At 35.5% G+C, this 18,314-nt stretch overlaps 1 protein-coding gene across 2 annotated transcripts in view; it reads right to left on the bottom strand.

Moving 5' to 3' along the window:
* Positions 1–18,080, bottom strand: part of cdh6 (cadherin 6) — a 159,522-nt gene extending 141,442 nt beyond the window's left edge. Inside the window, exon 1 of one of the 2 annotated variants that reach the window (XM_039753148.1) lies at positions 17,664–18,080. Coding sequence is in view for 1 of the 2 variants with exons in the window: in XM_039753147.1 (XP_039609081.1) it covers positions 925–947 (23 nt within the window). In the remaining variant the exon portion in view is untranslated. Of the gene's footprint in view, positions 1–924; positions 1,114–17,663 lie in introns of those variants that run through there. The other variant, XM_039753147.1, reaches the window with a different exon arrangement.
* Between the last annotated feature and the right edge of the window lie 234 nt (positions 18,081–18,314).

Raw genomic sequence — 18,314 nt, 5'->3', positions numbered from 1 at the left:
TATGGTATCCGCACATGATACAACTATCCATGCAGACACTCAATGGAGCAATGACTATTAGAATGATGTCATGCCTACACTCTCACCAAGACTGCCCGAGACCAGAAATTGCGCAACAGACTGTCACTTTTTTTTGGTTTAACAAAAAAGAGACAGTCTGTTGCAGGGTTCCCAAGACTCTCCAAAAAATTTACTCATGGTAATAAGTATTGCTTCCATCTGTTTGGGTTAATGTTGAGCACAAACTCATTTTTCTACTTTCTTTTACCTGCCTTTATTGTATTTTCGACTCTTTTCCTAATGTTTCATGGCCCTGATTTTAGATAATCATTTTGGTTCTAGTAGTACAACCTTTTGGCCTTAAGTTAACAAACCTCTGCCTGTCTTGAACTGCTTATTTGGGGAAGCCTCCTTTAATGACCTCCAATATTTCATTTAATTTTCATTTATATTTTTAAAACAATATACAAAAGTTGGGAGTATGTGGTGACATAAATGTAATGCCTGCCCATAGTAAAGGATATTTCAGGACTCTGCACTCCCCCTCAATTATTGAAGAGTTATACCCTACAGTCCTTCAGATTATATATAGGAGTAGATTTTAGTTTCACAAAAAGTTGTGTCTTCTGTTTCATTTCATTACTTGCTCTGAAAGTGCTCTCTTAGTTCAATGTATGAACCACAATTGTACCATTCATCTCCCCATCCTTTAAAAATACTAATTTTAGACAATATCACCTAGACAGGCACTCTTAAACAATTGGCTGACCCAGAATAACAGCGCAGCAATAGTCCAGATAAATAAAGGATCTTTTCAAAGGGTATTCTGGAACAGTATAACATATGATCGAAAACATAACAGATACTGTACGCCCATTGTGAGTACATCTGTGCAGTACTGTCCTGACTAGCACTCATGCTCACCTGCACCCATTCCCACAGGACATTCTCTCCCTCCGATCTTCATCCTTCTTTCCTGCTCTCTAGATCACTCTTCCTCTTTGTCACACAACCTCCTGCCTCTTCTCCACTCCAAGCTTGCAGCCTCTATAAACACCTAACATGGATGTACTTCCAGTGTCATGGTGAGCTGAGGGAGGCACATCCAGGTCAACTGGATCCTCATGAAAATGCTGAAGCCAAATCTTTGGAGTTCTGCACAGAAACCACAGAGGTTATTGCTAACAAGTTGCCTGCTGAAACAGCCATTCAGGAATCTGAACTAAAAGCACCTTGAACATGGTAAAGGTGACATTCAAATAAAATGTATTATTATTATTATTATTATTATTATTATTATTATTATTCACACTGATGAAATCTCACCTTAAGTACTGTGTACAGTTTTGGTCACCAAATTAAAAAAACAAGATGTAGCATTGCCAAAGAAATTTCAGTGGAAAGTAACTTGACCGATTGTAGAACAGAGCCATAAGCTATGAGGAGATACTGAAGAAGTTGAACCTTTTCAGATTAAGCAAATGGAGATTAAGAGGTGACATGACTGAAGTATTTTAAATTATGAAGAAAACTAATACAGTGCATTGAGGCTGTTACTTTAAAATAATTCCTAATTAAGATGTTAAAATGACACAAATGTTACACATTGCTTCTTCAAATAAAGAACCACAGTCACATGGAATAAATTACCATACGTTGTGCTGGATAATAGGACTTTAAGTGGCTTTCAGATCTCGTCTTGATTTTATTTTGGACAATCTAGGTGAGTAGGAAGGACAAGGCTGTTGGTCTGAATGGCCTGTTCTTGTCATAATTTTTCTAATGTTTTAAAAAGCTGGTTCAATATAACATGCTGAGGAAATGCACTCTAGCCCACAATTAAAGTAAAGGTTAGATTTAGGTCATTTCTTCATCCTTTTTTTCCAAAGAATGATCCAAAAGACTACCTTCCCTGACACCCTGAAGGAGTGGCAAGACACATACTCTAATACACTTCCCAGCTGTTAAAATAACACTTTTTCATATTTAAAAGTATTCATTTTTATTTGAAATGAGTTTCAGGTTGTCTTAACTTATATGTGTTAACTGCTATAGAGCTGTTGAGGAGATATTTTTGAATGTTTGGCCTTATTCATTACAGATTGTATGGCTTAATAAATGCCATTTAATTAATAACTCAGTGAGAATGAATAGGGTGCAGGCACAAAGAACACAAAAGCACCGAGATTACAATGAGGCCTGGGGAATGAAAGCCTTGTGTGCTTAATGCAGTGCTTCCTTTATTAACAAATATTCATCACACAAAACCCGCTTGATTGCCTTTCTTTGAGATTTACAGGCATGTATTACAGTGCTTTTATTAACAGAAATGGTATATCGTCCTATGTTCCATTATGATTGTACATATTATTGAATCAAGGTTACAATAGTTCCCAAACTTTTTCACACATTGTGGTATGGAAAAGTATTTTGGAGGACAAAAATAAATAAATAGTCACCCCAAGGTATGATACATAGTACAAACAATGAAAAAATGAACTTGCTGAAAATATTCATCATTTTTAGTAGTTTTCGAAATATGTGTCTAAAATAAACATGTATGCTTAAAAAATAAAATAAATATATTGTTATATTAAGACTAAAATGGTATGGCATTTTATTTAAATAACCTACCAACTAGGTACTTTTTCATTTCCTTAATTCCTGTACACTATTAGTTGTTATATGGCATACAAATAAAGCTTCTTCTTACCTAAGAACTTGTCATTTTTAGGTGGGAAGTGAGGCATTGACTGCTTGTTACCTTAGCATAGCAATCATAGGTTTTGACTGAAGGTGATAAGGCATACTGTACTTGGAGATCAATTAGTACTAAGAATCATATTTTTTCTTTAGGTTAAACCATTCATCTTTAAGGTAAAACCTTCCCAGTGCCACACAAAGACTCAGCTGGTGGTCTTAGTCAGTGATCCAACAAATGCCAGTTGGGCATATTCAGATTGGCAGACCTAGATGACATACAGTAGTACCAGTTTTAGTTTCTAATGGAAAAAATAAAGGTAAAATATGTTGCATTAAAAAAATGTATTTATGTTAAAAACTTTCCTATGCAGAATAAAAAGGTCTATTACGTAAGTATAGTTACATATGGGGTATACGACAGAAACTAACAAACAAGATATATACTTTGATAGAATTATCTCTTGCCATTACAAACTGTGTGTCTGACATTATGAAACATGAATTCTATTCTTAGTGTACTTGTTGGCTTCCACTTCTTAGATCCACCACTTCTCAGACCCTCAGGGGGTGTTAAAACATTTTTAAAGCATCTTTTATACTGCATTCAAAATGGCTTTTCATTTGATATTTGAAGATGTAATTTTCATGCAACTCACTGGCTCTCTTTGAGAACACTGCTCACATCAGCATACAAAGTCATCAGCTCCCATTAAACAGAAAAAGAAAATTGCTGATAGAAAAAAATCTGTTTTTCAGGTTTTGAGAATGGCTTTTTTGTTTTTAGTAATGAAGGCTTTCTGTAGCTCTGTATATATCCCCCTTGATGAATTGAACGGTAATGTAACAGTTGGATTCTCCATGCTGAATCAAGTGCAAATTGGAGGGGGTGGGGCTTCTCCATCTGTGAAATGCTTCAATCGGAGATTAATATACTGTATTGATCACTTATACAACTCACCGATAACCCAGTCACAACAACCCACTTGCAAATCCAACAATGGTAACCCACAACCGAAAGTCGAGAAACATTGACATAGGGGATACATAAAAACCTTATGTTTAGGGCCTAATATAAACAAATCACCATATTAAGACGATGGAAATCTCAGTGTCTCCACAACTGCTACAAAGTACCAATCAAAAACCACTACACAATTACTTATATAAACTATTGACCACATACTACTACAAAACAATACCTTAACAAAGGTTTTGTGCTCTATCATAATAAGGAACTATTAAGAGCACTATAGCAAGCCCTGAAAGCTGCTAATGTAATGTTTCAAATGGTACATCTTTATCTTTTGCTTTCAGACAGAAATAATACTGGATTGCACTGTGGCCAGTGCTATTACTTCAAATACTAGCTCTATGTTTAAAACCAGAACCTGTTCATCTGTAGGCCATTTTCCCATTATCCTTGCATCTATGTGGTCTCTGCCAAATCCACAAACAAATACCAGTCAGGTTGACTGGTGACTCTACATCAGCGCTGTGTATGTGTGAGTGTGTGTTGAGAAGACCTGGTTCGTCATTCAGGGTTAATTCCTGTGCCCAGGTATACTGAGACAGACAACTTCCAGCATCTCTAAATTGGATTAAGTAGGTTTGAAACATTTTATATAATACCTTATAATTAATTTTAATACCAAAATCTTTTCAAAACGAGCTCTTATTATTATCATTTTTTACATTTTAGCATTTCAAGAAATTAACAGAGTAATCCCACATCTCATGTTTCCTTTGTTTGCAATCCTCTTCGGTCACTATCTATTTAGAATTTACCTACTGTCCATATGGGTTATTTTTTGTAACTCCAATTTCTTTCAACATCCTAAAAATTACCGTTTTAGGTTAACTGGCAACTTTAAATCATACTATTTCCTTTGATGGACTGGTAACCCATCAAAGGTCAGTTTGTGTCCTGTGTCCAGTCTGTCAGGAGAGGATAAATAGTGTCACAAAATACACATCAACATATTAAATCCTTCCATTTATCGATTTTTTTCCCTAAAATTTTTTAAACACATAATTTGCATACATCTCTCTACCTTGTCCTGCTCACACCTATTTCTATGCAAAAAGTTGCATTGGTTCAGACACTGGCTCTGATTTCATGTGACCCTGAAATTAAATTAAATACCATATATACTCGCGGGTAAGTTCTCCTGCAGATAAGTTGGAACTTGATTTTACCGTATAATTTCTGGTATTTTATAATGTCGGTCGTATAAGTCAAATGCGGAAAACTCACGCTATTGGTCCAAGAGATTATGATTTGCTAACGTCCACCTGAGAGAGTAACCATGGAGCACACTGCCTTTTTTTATCTCTGTGGGTGCGGCAATTCGCTGTATCAGCACGAGCTCCTAACCTCTCTCTCTCTCTCTATTGTGCCTATGTATCCACACTGTAATACCCAAACTATTCTGAAGCAATGTTTGCACAGTTTTGTGTGTCTCACACCCTCATACAAGTTTATCGTAAGAGCATCTCTTATCTACGATGCAGCATTCAATCAGAAGAAAATATGAAGCTGGTTTTAAATTAAACATCGTTAAAGTAACGAAAGAAATTGGTAACGGCTCTGCTGAAACAAAATTTGATGCATCTGAGAAACTGATGCGAGATTGGAGGAGGCAAGAAGATGTAAAAAAAATTAAGTGTTGCATTTTTGAACGGCCGTATAAGTCGGGGTCTGATTTTATGATCGATTTTTCGAGTTTCAAGAAATGATTTACAGTATACGTGAGTATATATGGTAAATGGGCCCCAGAAATGGATAGACGGGATGGATTGCTGGAAAAAGTGAGCAAAAAAAATCATCTTTTACACTTCAAATTTGAAAATAAGATGCTGTAAAACACAGAGACCTTGCATCATGAATGTGGCTTGTATCATGAAGATGCTGAAATACAAATTCCTTTTGAATGTATAATTTAGATATACTCTGCATTTAAAAGAGATAAATAATTACTTGGATAAGTAACCTAGGCGTGTGGTGCACCATCTTGCAATTAAATTAGTACTTTAGATTACAATATATTTAATTAGATGATTGTCTTATCTTCATTGAATTGAACAAAAAAACAAATTTATAAATGATTGATGAATAAAAGAATATTAAAAATTTTTTTACAAAATCCAGCTGAACCTCACTAATTTAAAAGTTGCTATAAATAATAATAATATTGTTCATTATTTTGTTAATGTGCAAATAGTGTGGCATATTGGCTAATGCACTGGGCTATAAACACTGACTTGTATTGTGACCCACTTAGCCCACCACTGCTCCAATTCTGAAAGCAGATAAAGAATCTTACTGCAGTCTTTTAAGTTGCTTTGAGTAAAAATGTCACATAAAAGTGCATGTAATCTGTTCTTTAAAAGGGTTAAGAGGAAAGGCAACCTATAATCAACCATGAATCAGTTCCTTGAAGGTCACACTCATGCACAACACACACCCCATCCATTTCTGAGCCATCAATCTAATTTGCACAGTTGGAAGCGGGGCTATCTGGTGGGTTTAGTGCATGGACGCAGGGTGAATGAGCACACTCCAAATGTGACAATTTAGTTAAACTTAAGTACTCTAATTAAGAACAAACCATCACCCATCACCACTGACTGTAGATGTTGATTTCTTAAAGGACTGAATCTCGAAATGCTAGGTATAAAGAATTTTGTCGAAGTTAGGAGTCTCTCTCTTCAGGGTTATTTATATTAATTTTACTATGAATGCAGCTTCATTTTGGTATGGGCAGATGTAGTTAATTTGCCAGACTAACGCTCCAGCATTTTCAGTCCCCCTGTTTGTACCATTCTGCAGAGCTGGAGGGATATTATTGAATTATTGAGCTTAGTCATAAGCTTCTCTTCTATTTTCAGCAACTGCTTTGAAGTGGTCCGGGCTGCTAGGAGCTGGAGCCTGTTCTGGCAGCAAGAACCAAGCTTGGACAGAATGTTAAAATTTAGACATACTACGGAGGATAAGGTCATAAATTAAACTTACAACCTCTTTTCTGGATACTTAACTGATGAATAATAAAAGCAAAATTATATTTTTACATCTCCTGTTTAATGAAGATGTCGAGACAAAAGCAGTTCTGTGCTTTCTTTTATTTTAGCATTTCTGTGAATGAGTCTTTCAAAACATATTCCTGCTTGGAGTCCTCACTTGGCTAGTAGTACTGCCAATTACTTCTGATTTAAAATGATCATTCTGCACTTATCATGCTTTAACAACACTCCAGGCAGTTTTCAAGCATTGCAGAAAATGAAAAGTTGACTCATTTTGCAACAAGACCAATACAAGCAGTACTCAAATAAATCACAGGAGTGTACATATTCTAAGAACCTCATGGGTTCTACTCTGGGCAATATTAAAAAAAAAAAGAAAGAGATTTAGTAAGAATAGAGTTGTGGGATTTGCCCAGTGTGAAAATATGTAGAAGCTGTTTGAAGTGATCTCTGCCACTTTATGGCCAATAAAAGTTAACTAGGACAAAAAAAAGGAGTTTTCTTTTATTATTTTTTAACTACTTTCTCGTCAAACCTACCAATTAGTGGGGCCATTCTTAGGATTTCACATACAAGTTCTCCAAACAGCAGTTGGGCTTATATTTTGTTGTGTAGTTTATGGTGGTAGAATCCTATTAGTTCAAACAGTCACCTTCAGGAGCTCTCTCCATTTCTTACTGTACTTATGATGAGTAAATCACAAGTTAAATTGCCCTTCCTCACAACCCATTCTTTGTGTCTGTCAAGAGTGAATTTTCTGTAGCATAAACATGTATTACTCTACCATTAGGTTCAATTTTAAAAAGACCTTCCTCTTCAGGTTGATCGACAGCTGTGTCAAAAAGTAATTGAAAGTCTCTCAGCTTCACATATCCATACGTCAAGGGGAAGCGACAGAACACAATCTGCAGCTGTTTGCCGGCTGCACGTTTTTATGGCCGTTGAATCTTGTTACACATTATATCGAGATCCCTGAGCACAGGAAGAAATTTATGCACAATTACTGCTACAAGGATGGCACTTTTGAATGGCATGGATACTGTAACTATTCAGACAGCTTTCATCTCGTCCCCGCTGCGTGTCTAACCCTCTGTCATCATTTCTTTCTGTCGTTGAACACACCAAGTTACTTCCAGACTTCTCAGTGAGAGAAGTTTTATAGGTTAGAAACATTTCAGTCAGAATTAACATTTCCTAGCCCACAACTGATTTTCTGCCGCGTGCTATGTAGTTAAAATTACTGTTTTTAACTTGTTACATTTACAAATGCATCAATATTTATTCACTTATTTTAATTATTATTGCCATATTTTGTAATGTGTGATCTTCTTTGTCATTCGACCATAGACAGTGTTGTCATCGCATGTTTCTGCATCATTTAGACGAGCAACAAATGCTTTTAATTTTCTGTACCGTATAATTAACATAAATTGAATTGAACTGAATTAAAAAGGAACTATGCAGAGCATAAATGTGATGTCAGGTATTAATTTACATGAAAAAAGAAAGAATTAACATGTACAAGCAACTTGACATTAGTAATATTTTCACCTTTGTTCATTATCCAAGGTCATTTTCTCACAACAGTTTTTCAGCAGCTTCACCCACTAATCTTTCTCCTGGAAAGCCAAAATGTCTGCAGTTTTTTACTTCAATGTAATAATTTGTCCAGAGTTTGCCTTTTTTTTAATTCCCTTTTCAGAGTGGCACTGCAGTACAGTGGTTACAACTGCCACCATGCATTGATAGTTGCTTGGGTCGGATCCCCAATCTGGGCTGTGTGGAGCTTTGAATGTTTTGTAGATATTCATGTAGGATATTCACCAGGCACATCCATTTTCTCACACATCACAAAGATTGTGAATGTGCCTGTGCTCTATGATGTGACTGTGAATGTGCATGTGCTCTGTGATGAAGTGGTATCCCATCTAGGGGTGCTTCTAGCACTGACCCCATGATCCTACAGTGGAAAAGAGGGTTGTGCAAATGGATAGGTGGTCCAGTTAAATTGTCATTTGATCATTTTTCCACCAAAATTATAGCGCAGTATCTGCTTTATTTTCCCAGTGAAATATTAACAATGAGAGGTCAAGGGATTCTACTGTGTGACCTTACTAAGTAATCTTTTTACTTCTACATGTCAAGATTTGCCCTATAGTAGAGTTCAGTAATTGGGAAAGTATATAAAAGCAATAATAATAATAATAATCAATTTTCAAAGGTACGGCCGGAAGGCAAATGTGCTTTCTGAATCAAAGACCAAAACAATATTGTAGATATTGCATTCTTTCCGGACCACTAAATGATATCAGATACTGCCTTAAACAAAGGCATTGACTCAAAGTGACGATTAAGAGAAAAGTTTTAAGAAGTCTCTAAGACTAAGAGTGGGAATTGCAGTCCAATATAATAATAATAACTATGGCCTTATTGCTTTTATTTTCTATTCTTTTTCCAGTTAGGTTAAAATCGAAAGTAAGTGCTAGGCTTCATGCAAAGTGTTGCAAGAAATACAGAAAAATCTATTACCTTTCACAGGGTTTGAAAAAATTGCTACAACATGGCAATACTTGCCCTTCTAGAGGAGAAAATATTTGTCTCCAAGTGTCCAGCATCTCACAAAACTGATGAGTTGTCATAGATGTAGGTCATGGCTGGTGGCAAGCGGAGCTTCGATCAGTGCTGCCCTCGTTAAACTTTGCAACTTGTTTGTCACATTAGGACCATTTGCTCATAAAAACTGTCCGGTTGGATAAAGGACAGATTACATTCGGCTCATTGCTTACAGTTCAACTGAGAAAAGCACTCTCTTTTTTCATAACCAAAATCCTGATGCTTCATGACAACTAATCTACATCTCTCAGGTCACTCTGAGGTTCCTGTGCTTTTTTCACCCTGTGAAAATCTCCCAGAGCCTTGTGGTACAAGCAACCTGAAAATCCAACAGAGGCACATGGTTCAGCAGAAACTCAAATCATATAGCAGTCTGCTGTTATATTTAGAGATGCTTTGTCGATTTCACAGACTATGCTATGTCACCTTGTTTAACTTAGGCAGCGGATGGTATCAACATACACGAAAACAAGATGTTCCATGTCATTTGGGATTTCCTAACTCATTAATTTCATAACAGTAATAACAAAACATGTCTGCTGATTGTTACTCATGGGGCCTCCTTCAACCAGCATCAAAAGTCACAGCAGCCCCATATCATCACTAACCATTTATCGGGCACCAAATAGGTTGTCTTAAAAGTACTTTTAACCTTTTCATCATTTTACAGGTGCAATTTTAACATTTATATATGCAAACATTCAGTTTTTATATACAGTATGTGACTTTAAAAAAAGTAATTATATTTCAACTCAGTAAGTATAGGCCTAAATGATTTCCCATATAATACTGGTTTGTATTTAACTGTATTTTACTATTTTTAGGCAAATAAGATATACGCTATGTAGTGGCAGTATACAGAGAAGAATTATACTCCGGTCAATTATTAATGTACAACAATTAGAACATAATGCACAGTAAATTTATAAGTGAAAAAAGAAACCTTGTGTGTGCCAGTGACCTATTGGTAATGATCTGCTTTTCTGGCAACCAAAGAAAAATGAAAAAAAAATTTTACCTCCATCTATGAAGAACTAAACAAACACAAAACATAATTAGCTATCACTTTGAATAAAGAAACTTTAGTTAGTTAATACAGACGAACTGGCATAGGGAGAATATTTCTGTATATTATTAAATTATGTATACAATACTGGGTGTAACATTGATGTAATAGTTTGCTCTTTGTTTTGTTGTTTTTAACAGTTCGGCACTATGAGTTTATATATATATATATATATATATATATATATATATATATATATATATATATTTCAGTTTACAAAACCCATTTTGTGTTGGTAATGGTAGTGAACTGCTCAGGTCTTGCCAGGTCTCTAAAATGGTTGGAAACAGCCATAGACAAGACCTCAGCACACTGTTGGGTCCACCCACACTGTGCCACTTACCATTCACCACTCAGTCAATCATCATGAATCTGGACAGTTGGGAGCATTAAATATTTAAAAGATTATTAAGCAAACAAAAAAGAAGCTAACTGCACTAAGAACTCAAAACAGTGTCCAAGCTCTTCCCACTATGCTCCGTGCTGCCCTACAGTGGTTACTGATTTTTTATTATTGACTACGTATTTCTGTCTAAACAATCTAATGGTCACAGTTTTACTAGACCTTTCCTTTCAACTATTGAGTATGCATTTTTTATTTATTTTGCCGTATTCAGCCAACTTGTTCTCAGTTTACCTATACCTTCAACTTTTTTTTTTTATTATTAATACTCTCCCTGGCAAGTATTCTTTCATCATGACAGACAGACAGACAGACAGATAGATAGATAGATAGATAGATAGATAGATAGATAGATAGATAGATAGATAGATAGATAGATAGATAGATAGATAGATAGATAGATTAAAACACAGCATTTAAAAGTCGACTATAACTGAATTCTGATAAACAAATTAAGCTCCAATTTCAGTCACTCAGTTAATTGAATTAAAATCACAGACTTAGTACTTTTATAATAATAATTGAAACTAAATTAATTTAACCTGCCTTAAACAATAGGCTGTTTTGTTACTAAGATCAACAGGAATTTCTCTTGTTTACAATTGATCTAAGTATTTGTGTATGTTTTTATTGACCTATTTTAATAAGGAAATACTGTAGTTTGAGAAGTGATCAAGTGAAGGTGCTCTATAAAACAATTTAACATTTTATCAAATTGTGTTTTTTTTCTTTTGTTTTCTTTAGATTGATTCTGAATTGTTGTATCTGTTATACTATTATTGCTTGTTTTATTGATTATCAATGCCAATGCAAAGTACTGTTTTTAGAGAAGAATATAAAAATTATAATAAAAAGATTACTGCCTAGTTATTCTTGCAGGTTGCTTGGCTACAGTATATTTTAAGCCTATAGTTTGTTTTAGCCCAAAATAGCGTCCTCAATAGAGTTTCATTTTAAACTTTTTAACATATTAAGAATGTACAACGTTTCTTTTACTTTTGTAAAATTTGTTAAAGGAAAGATGTTTTTTTTTTCTTTTTTTTCAGCTTTATAATACAATTCTCAGCCCTTTTCTTCCATTACAAGGTCATTCGGGTCTCAGTTCAAGCAGATAATTCTGATACTTTCATTGCTACTTAAGCACCGAGTTTGATTTCCATCAGTTCATGCATTTGTCTCTCCTTGCTTTAGAGTATCCTCCTTTACGGTATCCATTCCATAATCTAATAAACTGTGCCAACAACCAAAATAGTCAGGTGGATGGACTTCCATTGAGCATTTAGTGAACTTTTTCTACTGCAAGTTATCTACAAACCACAAGGGGGTGCCCAATACCCATCACACAACAAGACTTGAAGGAAACCAAAAACTCTTTTGTTTGTTTTCTCAAGCTAACAATCCTTCAAATATTTAAAAATAAAGGTACACTTAAAAACAGATTAATTAAAAACAAATGTTTGGCAAGATAAGAAAGCAATTTTGTTATTAATGAATAAAGTTTCAATAAAAACAGATCTCAAGTCATCTAACAGCTAAAGAATACAACTGTCTAGCAAACTGAAATACATTCTATTGGATTATTTTTATTTTATGTGTTAATACAATCTGAATTTGTAATATGCCTTTAGCTTGTTCATCTTTAGTTATTGCTGCTCTCTTTTATTTCATATTTACTTTTCAGCTCTACTGCTAATGCTTGGAAAAAAAAAATCATCATTGTGGAGCTTTTATTTATTATTATTATTATTATTATTATTTTCAACACCTTCCTAAAGATAGATTAGGTTTGTTAGACAATCTTTGTGTGAGACTTTTTTTTCTGGCTTAATGTTGCAGTTTCATGCCTTTTGTCTGACTAGCGGTTCGATAATCCATTAAAAGGTAGAATTGCTTCTTGTGCAGATGTTGGATATTGGGTTTGCACGGCTGCCTGACGGTTATCTATGAGGGGGTGTGACTTACATTAACATGTAAGAGTCGGCTCACGGTTTATGCACGTCGTAAGGTGGTGCCAGATCATTCTGTACTACTTCTGAGTAAATAAAGCAGCTAGTACTTTGATAATGCAAGATTTGTCTGTGTTTAAGTCTATCAGATACATAATCTGAGTTGTGTATTGGTGTTCTAGTGTTGCAATAACAATTTCAATTAGAAGGAAGGCGTTATTCCTATCAGGTTAGCCCTGCTTTCTCACAGATAAAGTGGCCTGGCTTCAAATCACCGTCTGTGTAGAGTTTGCCCATTTTCCCCATGTCTGCAGGAGGATTTCGTCTCCCATCAAGTTGGCTTTTATTGACTACTCTAACTTGGCCCTGTGGATGTTTGCGTCAGTGGTCTCTATGATGGACCATCAACCCTATCTAGGGCTGGTCCCTCCTCTCTGACCAATCCTGCTAGAATTGCTTTCAGCCCCTTGTGATCCTGTATTAGATTAAGTGTTTGAGAATAGTTATGTTAAAAAAATGATTTTAGGAGTACTGTACACATAAAATGTCTAGATATCTGTAACGTAAACTGGCTGACATTTCCTTTTTTTTCTTCAGCTTTCACATTTCTGCTTTGTTTAATCCACGAAAACTGATAATGAGACTCTCTTAAACTTTACCTAACAGAAATACTTAAGTGTGGAAAAGTGCATAAATCACCTCAGCTTCTCACACGTGGCTCTGAAAATTATTTCAACCCTCAATTTTTTAATGTGATACAAATAAAAAAATACATGAACAAATTATTGGCACTTTTTTTCCAGATTTGTCTTCAGATATTTGTGATGTACAAAAACAAGTTGGCTATTTAATTAAAACAAACATATTTACTTATATTTGCAGAAGTTTACCATTGACTGTCATCTTTTAAACTAATCAATAAAGAAAACATTATAAAAGACTTCATTAGCATTGCGGTTAAAAAATGCTTCCTTGCAACTCGGCGCAGGCTAGACTGACATCTCATGGCTTAAGAGATATTAACCTTTTTGTGTGTAAGCTTCTATATTTCACAAATATTAATAAGGGTCACCCTATAGAAACCCACCTCTGTGTCCTCTAAAGTGGAAAAACAAGTAACTAACACTGATGGAGTTTGTTAGATTACAATGAACTCATCAGACTGGGATTTAAAGACATTATTTTTATTTTTATTACATCTTTTCAAAAATCCACTAAAAGCCTACTACAGTCCTCTGAGATGGACCTGTTATGTGTGTAGTTAGTACACTAAATCAGAAACTTGAGTTTATATTATAACAGTTGTCTGTGAAAAGTTTACTGTTAATATTATGGCAAGCTTCTTATAATGAAAAACCTCAAAACGTTAGAATCCCCATACAGTAGGAGGATGAGCAGTACAGTACAGCACAATACATAAAAAAAAATCACAGGAAAATGTGATACCACACATTACTGTCAAGTAAAATATGTTTTTACTAATGGATCAAGCTTCCAACTGAAGACATATTAAAGTTAAATAAAGTTGAACCAAAATGAATTACCACAGATCAACACTGGCCACCTGCTGTACAGTATCTTTTTAATGTACTTATTATTTTAAATTTTAAAATTTTTCATAAACCAAAGGACAGCATAGTATCAAAGCACATTGTTAGGCTGCTTCATGGCGCTTGTTTCTCAGAATTGGAACCACATTTTGGGATGCCTTTTCTGTGAAATTTGAATATTCACCGTTGTTGTGTGGGTTACCTTGGGTTACTTTTGGTTTACCACCATAGCTCTACGACACGCTGTCTGTTAGATTAGCAACACAAAATCGCCCCTTTGTGAGAGTGAGCACCCAATGTCATTTCACAGAAGCTGGGACTCGCTCTGCGTCACGTGTGGCCCAAACTGGCAATGAAAAACAATATGCATTTATTCAACAGCCCAGTCAAGGCAAATGGACTAGCACAGGGTTTGCCCAAAGTCCATCCAGCATGGCTGCATCTTTTATTTAGGAACGACGGAGACACTTGAAAACTAATTAGTTTGATTTTTTTTTTAACTTGCATGCTCAATAAAGAGAACACTTCTATAAGTATTATTTAAAAAAAAAATAATGTAAAAATGATCCTTTACACTAAAACACGTGTGATTGTCCATATTGATATACTCTTCTAAAATGATGTTGTGGCTACTGAGGCAAGTACGTTCACTATAATTTGCTCAGAAAACAAACTAAAGTAAGTGGATACAAACTGAAAGGTTTGATTGTCAAAACTGTTACATTTTATTATAATGGCAATACTTGGGACAGCCAAATTAAGACTTATTAGGAATAACTGATATTACATTAAACATTTATAAAACAGGCCGCTGTATGAAAAGGAGCGATTGAAATGACCTTTAGTCTTCCCTACAGAGTAGATTTTTGCAGGACTAGAGTTGAAGGAGGCAATAACACACACATAAAAAAGAAAACTGTAGATAGCAGATTAATAAAAGGGCACTAGATAGATAGATAGATAGATAGATAGATAGATAGATAGATAGATAGATAGATAGATAGATAATTTAATTCTATATACAGTATATATATGTATCTAACAATACATGGCTTGTTTTAAAATGGGACATTTCAAATTTTTTCCAAAAATAAATTCGTAAACAATAATAATTTCAAATGTTATACACAACTAGAATTCAGTTCCTTTTTCGCCTTGCAATCTCTCAACATCAAAATTTTGCGACTCGTCTAGTAGACTGATAAGATGGATAGATGTCTGAACAGCGGCAGCGAAAAGCATCTAACTACACCTATTTTTTCTTTTTTCGAAGGTGACATATTTACCAAACCCAGGAGAGAGAGAAAAAGAATGTCTGCGCATTCGTATCGGGCAGACAACTGTTTGCTTTTCGACACTCTTGTTCCAGTCGCCGCGATTCGTGAGGACTGTCCTTTGTACAACAGAAACGCTAACTCTCGCCCCGAATGACTGTAAACAGCGCTAATCTGGCAGTAGTAGGCTACAGTGAGAATGCTCATTTCCAACTGAGCGATTCTGGGCACGTCCCCACTGCCGTATTACCTTAAGTAAGCATCTGTGGAGAGGACAAGAGGAAATGGGAATTCAAAATGAGATCAACATTTATTTTTCCCATAAATTGGATCGCGAATTCGCATTTCCAATTATCATATATATCATTTATGTTATGTTTATCATTTATGTTTTCACAAAACAGAACACCTTGAATTTAAAAGTGTGATTTTATTGCGACTTTGTCAAGTATTCTGGCTTGTGCCCGTCCCCAATCATGAAACAAGTGCATACTGCATAGTGAAAAGATGTGAAAATATTGGTGAAAATACACTGCACATTTACCTACACACGGAAACCCATCCAGATTAAACACAGTCCCACGGGTCCATGCTCAGTTCACTTGTATGTATTTTTCTACTCCAACATCTCAGTCATGCTACAATTTGTATTTATTGTCCTTAATTGGCGCAACGCACCAACCGCAAAATAAAAAAATAAAAAAAAATATATGAAAAAGAAGCAACCTAGGTAAAGCCGAAAACTTAACTGCGGTTTTCCATGCCATCACTACGTCTCAACAGTCTTGCTTTGCTTTACGAATAAAATAAAAAGACGATGGCTTCACCAGTAAATAAAACGCGAGAGGAGGAACCAATAACCGAGTGGCTTCTCGTTTCAAATAAATCACATTTACTGCCATGCGTCTTAAACCCCAGCGATCGTCTTTACAATTAACTTTGCCTTCTGAGATCAGACGCTTATTAGCTCGACCTGGCCATCTGTCAAGGAATATCTTCTTGCATAAAAAGGGGGAAAATATCAATACAACATATGATACTTTAATTTCACGCTTTTGCATGTAACAGGTTAAAACAAATCTAAATCCTGAACTTTTTCATTTATTACTTAAAAAGTATGCTGAGTTACCGAACTGAACTGACTTTGTATTGAGACGGGATACGCATCACAACTTGTAAACTAGAATTACAGTATATGCAAGTTATTAATGTGTAATAATACTAATTTAGATTAATAATGATTATTTTATTTAAACTTTGTCGATAACAATTTTCAGTATTGCACTTGTTAGTAGTGTAAATTATAACAGAAGACGACAAACGTTTGGACACCGCATGCATTAGCGCTGATATGAAGCAGGTAATGAAGCGTACACAACCAGAAATGGTGTATGGACAGCTTGTAATTTATACAGCAATAATAATAATAATAATAATAATAATAATAATAATAATAATAATAATAATAATAATCGAATACAAACACAATTGTGAATAATGCATATTAATACGATGTTAATAATAGCGTCCCGTCCAGGACTTGTTCCACTCCCTTACTCGATGCTGCAAACACGAGATGACTCCCTCCTTATGACTGCTCTTACGGATGCTGCGAGCTCAGAATATGGATGAACGGATCGATAACCACCGTCTTCATCATTTTTAATATTAGCAACAGTTGTTATGAGACAGAAACACATTCGGATGGATGACAATTATTTTGTCGGCTCCGTGCAAAAATACGAATCCACATAATAAAGTAACTCGGTGATATGTAAACTTTATTTGAACGGGACGGCCGTTATAAACAAGCTAAAGAACTCCTAGTGAAGTCTGTTTTGTACATGTAAGGCGGACATCCATTTTAAGGCTTATTCTACAATATATACTAGTAAATACGCTTATGCACACCTATTCTTCGCCTGCACGCTTCCAGATTTGACATTTCCGCAGGCACCTTTGCACGCACAAACACATTAACACACGCACAAACTGGGCCTTGGGTAGGCTTTCTCAGGCATGTGATCGTATATGGACAAAGTTCTTCTAATGGACTGAAAAGTTTGTTTTTCTTTAAATTTCACTCACCTAGCAGAATGGGGGAAGCTCGCAAGTGACAGACGAGGGATGCGATGCGTATCCTCTGACTGCAGCAGCCGGACTGAGCCGCACAGTCTGCTCTCCAGCTGCCTCTCTCTGCATCACTTTTAGCTCTGGAAGGCAGAGAGCTAAGGCAGAGGGGATCTGCTGCTGATTGGCTGCAATTCAGAGTCCCTGATTAATAAGAAGAAAAAAAATCCTCCCCTCACACAGGGAGAGAAGTGTTGGCGATGAAGCCGCAGACTGGAGGACGAGGAGGTTAGACGCGTTGTGGGAAGTGTTTTGGATATTCCGGGATGACCGAGTTTCCATGTGAATACAGGAGCGTGTAGAAGAATAAAGGGTTTTGTTAGTGACCCTCCCGCCTCTTCATATTCCGCCCCTTTTCAACGAAGAAGGAAAAAATAAAAACGTTTAATGTTTAGAAGAAATCGCTCCCGGTTCTGATCTGATTTGCTTCTTGTTGGATTTTTTTTTATTCGTTCTTTGCTGTCAAAGTAGATCCCCAAAAATAGCGCCTCACATGTTGTGAGTCGAAATTATTTCTTCAGAAAGGTGAACTTTCCAGGATATTAATCTCAAAAATTAGTTTAAAGCCTTGTATCTGTTGTTCTTAAAGGGATAAGGAAGGAAAATAAA

This window comes from Polypterus senegalus, chromosome 5 (assembly GCF_016835505.1).
Source record: "Polypterus senegalus isolate Bchr_013 chromosome 5, ASM1683550v1, whole genome shotgun sequence".
Lineage (NCBI taxonomy): Eukaryota > Metazoa > Chordata > Cladistia > Polypteriformes > Polypteridae > Polypterus > Polypterus senegalus.
This window is presented reverse-complemented; position numbering and strand designations above follow the sequence as displayed.